Source organism: Arachis ipaensis, chromosome B1, assembly GCF_059453495.1.
Source record: "Arachis ipaensis isolate K30076 ecotype BB chromosome B1, ASM5945349v1, whole genome shotgun sequence".
NCBI classification, from domain to species: Eukaryota; Viridiplantae; Streptophyta; class Magnoliopsida; order Fabales; family Fabaceae; genus Arachis; species Arachis ipaensis.
Window position 1 is genome coordinate 57849086 of NC_142436.1, and position 4649 is coordinate 57853734.

General features: G+C 48.9%; 2 protein-coding genes across 2 annotated transcripts; both read left to right on the plus strand.

Annotated features, from left to right (window-relative positions):
- Nucleotides 1-551: 551 nt before the first annotated feature.
- LOC148576688 (uncharacterized) lies at nt 552-1572 on the plus strand. The gene is made up of 2 exons (XM_088502771.1): nt 552-1483; nt 1551-1572. The coding sequence occupies exons 1-2, from the start codon at nt 552-554 to the stop codon at nt 1570-1572; spliced, it is 954 nt and encodes a 317-aa protein (XP_088358897.1).
- A 95-nt stretch (nt 1573-1667) lies between these two features.
- On the plus strand, nt 1668-3179 carry LOC148576689 (uncharacterized). Its single transcript, XM_088502772.1, has one exon. It carries the CDS (start codon nt 1668-1670, stop codon nt 3177-3179), a length of 1512 nt encoding a protein of 503 aa, XP_088358898.1.
- The last annotated feature ends 1470 nt before the right edge of the window (nt 3180-4649 follow it).

Consider the following 4649-nt stretch of genomic DNA (forward strand, 5'->3'; position numbering starts at 1 on the left):
TCTTTTCACTTGAAAGAAAATAACTAAATTTTTTTAAAAGAAATTGCATATAAATTCAAGGGCAAAAAACCCAAATAAACCAAGGAGCATTTGAAATTACCTAAATCCGCCAAATCAAAAATCTTCACCTGTATCCACCAGGACCAATTATTATGTAATTCGAATCAATAAGATTCGAATTATGATATCAAGTAATTCGAATTGATTTAATTCGAATTGTGTACATGCAATGACTTAAGGTAATTCGAATCAATATGATTCGAATTACTATGAACGTAAGAATATATAGGTAATTCGAAACAACTTGTTTCGATATATATATGTAGAATTCGAATCTTATTAATTCGAATTACTAGGTTATTTTGTGTTTTAACATAATTCGAAACAACTTGTTTCGAATTATAACTTAAGAATTCGAGTTTAGTTAGTTCGAATTACTATGTTAGGTTGTGATAAATCGAAACAACTTGTTTCGAATTATATATATATAGCACGAACCAGGGCTATATATATATGCTGTGAACTCATGATGCTGTGAACAAAGTGGGGAGATGGCTAGTGAGGAGAGTTTCCTAGTGTTGGTACATTATAGAGGGTCGATTAAGAGAAAAACTCGATCCGGCGTGAAGTTCACTGATAAGGATCCACTATGTATTATCGTGACGCCAACAACCACCTACGATGCTCTTGTTAGCTGTGTGCTGGATAAGCTTGGTCTCGAAGGAGTTAAAAGGGTCAAGAAGTTTTTCTACCGCATTCCAACAGCGGTGCTCCATGACACCGTGAAGTTTGATTGTTCCACAATCGGCAGTAACGAGGACTTGCAGGTTATGTTTCTTTGTCGTAGGCAGTATCCCGAGGTAAGGACACCGGAGTTGTTGGCTAAGTTGGTTGATGTGGTATCTAGCTCGGGTGGTTCAAACCGGAATGCGAATACTATAGCCGCAGTTGCCGGGTCGAGCTCGAGACCTGCTGTTGCTTCGTCCTCTGCTCCTGTGTATGAGCCACCGATGCAGCCTGTTGCGTCCCCTTCGTTTGCCGTAGATCTGGGCGGGAATGTTGGAGATGAGGTTCGGCATGGGGAACATATTCCCACCGAGGAGCATTGTCCCACACCGGCTGGTGTTGGTGATGGTTTGTTTGAGGATCCAGATGACGATGACGTGGAGCCGGATTTGATCGCTGATGAAAGCGGCGATGATGTTGGAACTACTGTTCCGAGAAGGGCTACAGGTGGATCTAGTTCTGGCACACAGCAGTATCCACCCCATTTTTCCTCGTTGGACCTGGATGCTATGCGGCAGGATGAAAATGCTCTGCTGCCCTCAGGATTTGGCGGTAGAGATACCGAGGGGTCTGCCGGTGTGAACGAGTTTCAGGTTGGCCAACAATTTCAGGATAAAGATGAGGCGCTGTTCAATGTGAAGACGTACAGTATCCGCCGAGGGGTCCAGTACAAGGTCGTTGAGTCTGACTATCGGAGGTATGTGGGAAAGTGTTCTGAGTTTGGGAATGGGTGCACATGGCTCATTCGGATGAGTCTCCGACAGCGGAAGGGTATCTGGGAAGTGAAGCGATACAACGGTCCGCATACATGTCTCGCCAGCTCCATCTCCAGCGACCATAGGAGTCTGGACTACCATGTGATATCCACCTTCATTATGCCGATGGTTAGGGCTGATGCAGCTGTGAACATCAAGGTCCTTCAAAATGCCACGGCCGCACAATTTGGGTTCAGGCCAACGTACAGGAGGGTATGGATGGCGAAGCAGAAGGCCGTTGCCGTCATATATGGGGACTGGGACGAGTCGTACAACGAGCTGCCAAGGTGGGTTTTAGGAGTTCAGCTGACGATGCCTGGCACTGTAGCCGTCCTCAGGACTTGCCCTGTTCGAGTTGGGGGACAGGTTGACGAGTCTCAAGTTTATTTTCATAGGCTGTTCTGGACTTTCCCCCCTTGTATCCAGGCATTCCGTCATTGCAAGCCTCTGGTGAGTATTGATGGGACCCATCTATATGGGAAATATGGGGGAACACTGCTAGTCGCCATTGCACAGGACGGAAACTCGAACATCCTCCCCGTGGCATTTGCACTAGTCGAGGGTGAGAATGCTGAGTCATGGTCTTTCTTTCTTTCCCACCTCCGTGAGCACGTGACACCTCAGCCGGGTCTGTTAGTTATTTCAGATAGGCATAATGGCATCAAGGCAGCACTCGAGGCTCCGGATGGGGGATGGCTACCCCCAGCTGCGTACCGGGCGTTCTGCATTCGACACGTTGCATCGAACTTTGCATTGACGTTCAAGGGAAAAGATGCGCGGAGGCTTCTTGTTAACGCCGCATATGCGAAGACTGAAGTGGAGTTCGACTACTGGTTTGACATTCTGCGCTCTGAGAATCCGGCAATGTGTGACTGGGCGAACCGAATCGAGTATTCGTTGTGGACACAGTACTGTGATGCGGGTCGGAGATTCGGGCACATGACAACCAATATTTCTGAATGTGTCAACTCAATCCTGAAGGGGGTAAGAAACCTCCCTGTTTGCTCGCTGGTGAAGGCCACATACGGAAGGCTAGCTGAGCTATTTGTCCGTAAGGGAAGGGAGGCCGAGGCTCAGATGGGTACTGGACAACAATTCAGTCAATACCTAGTAAAGTGTATCGAGGCCAACCTGAAGACAGCCAGGTGCTTCACGGTGACTGTTTACGACAGGGATAACTCGGAATACACCGTTGCTGAGACGACTCCGACAGGTTCATTCTCCCTTGGTACGTACAGGGTCTCGTTAGGTTCTAAGACTTGTGATTGTGGATACTTCCAAGCACTTCATTTTCCCTGTCCACACGCACTGGCATGTTGTGCTTATTCACGACTTACATGGCAGCCCCACGTCCACGAGGTCTATCGCCTGAGTTCCGTTTTTGGTGTCTATCAGATGGGATTTACACCTCCCATTCCAGAGGGTTTCTGGCCACCTTATGCAGGGCCAACCGTTATACCGGATCCGAATATGAGGCGTGCGAGGGAGGGTCGTCCTAGATCCACAAGAATCCGCACCAACATGGATGAAGCAGATCCGAACCGGCCAAAGAGATGTGGCCTCTGCAGGCAGCCAGGTCACACCAGGCGTAGTTGTCCACAAGGCGCAGGCCCCAGCGGACCTGCTGGAAATCAATAGGAGATTTCTTAATGTATTAGCACTTGTCTTCTATGTAAGTTAGCAACCATTGTGCTCCTTTGTACTAAGTTGTTTCCTATTAGTAATGAAACTTGTTATTCGGACCAAATTTTTCTGCTGACTATGTTTTAAGTGATTGAAATTAGTTTCTAAAACAAACAACATTACCGCGAGGGATGAATCATAATGAATAACATAACATGAAACTATATACCATAACAGAAAAGTGGAATACATCATAGTAAATGACATAACAAAACAACAAAGTACATACCATAACATCAAATAACATAACTACAACGTACATACCATAACAATGATAACCAACCAATAAGGTAGACAATATAAATATAACAACATGACATACACCACTATCCATAAATCATCTAAATAGGTGCGATCCAGTGCCGCAACGGCGTGGCACCCGTGTCCGGAAACTCCTCCGTATAAGTGGCTCCTCATCCTCAATAGACTCGTCGCTGTCATCCGGAACTGGCTGTCTCGGGGTCACACGCGCAGCATGCACGGGTCTAGATGATGACGGGCCGGCAACTGAATGTGACCCAATAGTCTGGGCAGATGGTGGGGTCCCTCCCATGGCAAAAGGATGCGGGGGAGCTATCGTGGCAGGCTCGTTCAGATCTACATCCAGGGGTGCCTGTGTCCCTGTCGTCTGAACCCGTCCGGCTGCAGCCTCATCCTCCTGCATGATAGTCCGGATATCATCAAGGAAATGCGGTCCACCAAACTCGGCCACAATGCCATCACTAGCAAGCAAGTCTCCAAACATCGAGCTCGGACTCACCCATGGAGTACTCTCCTGGAGGGTATGATCATCACCGGGAACACCTACGAAGTAATCTCCAAGACCTCCACCACCAAGCCCAGCATCAGTGTGAGTCGTCGGATCTCCCATGCCAGATCCACGCGACCCACCCTCATGCCCGCCCCGATGGGCCCTATCAACCCCCGCAACATCACCTCCCATAGGCATCTGGGCACCCTCTCTAGCAGCACCCACTCTCCTCCTGCCTCCACGACCACGAACTCTCCCGCCACCCCTAACTGGGGGTTCGACGTCATCCATAGCAAGATCCGCCCCGATCCACTCCCGCTGGCTACGACGTGTCCCAACTCGAGCTCTCCGCTCAATACGACGTCTGTCGGGAACGTCCTCGACCCGGTCCATATCTGGAAGTCGACCAGCACCCCTCTGCGTAGCCTCATCTGGAATAGGAATACCTCTCGGATCCCCCAATAACATCTCCGGCGACAGAAACCTCTTTCCGTGCTGATACCACCATGTCAAGAAATCGTGTGACGGACCGGGATCGGGGACGATGTCAAACTGTAGAATGTGCTCCGCACGCTCCTGCCAGTGATCGTGCCAGTCAGCGTACTGTGCCGGGAACCAACGGTCACCTCCTCTCCCATCCTTCGACATCAAGAAGTCGATGTTCAAGGCGGGAG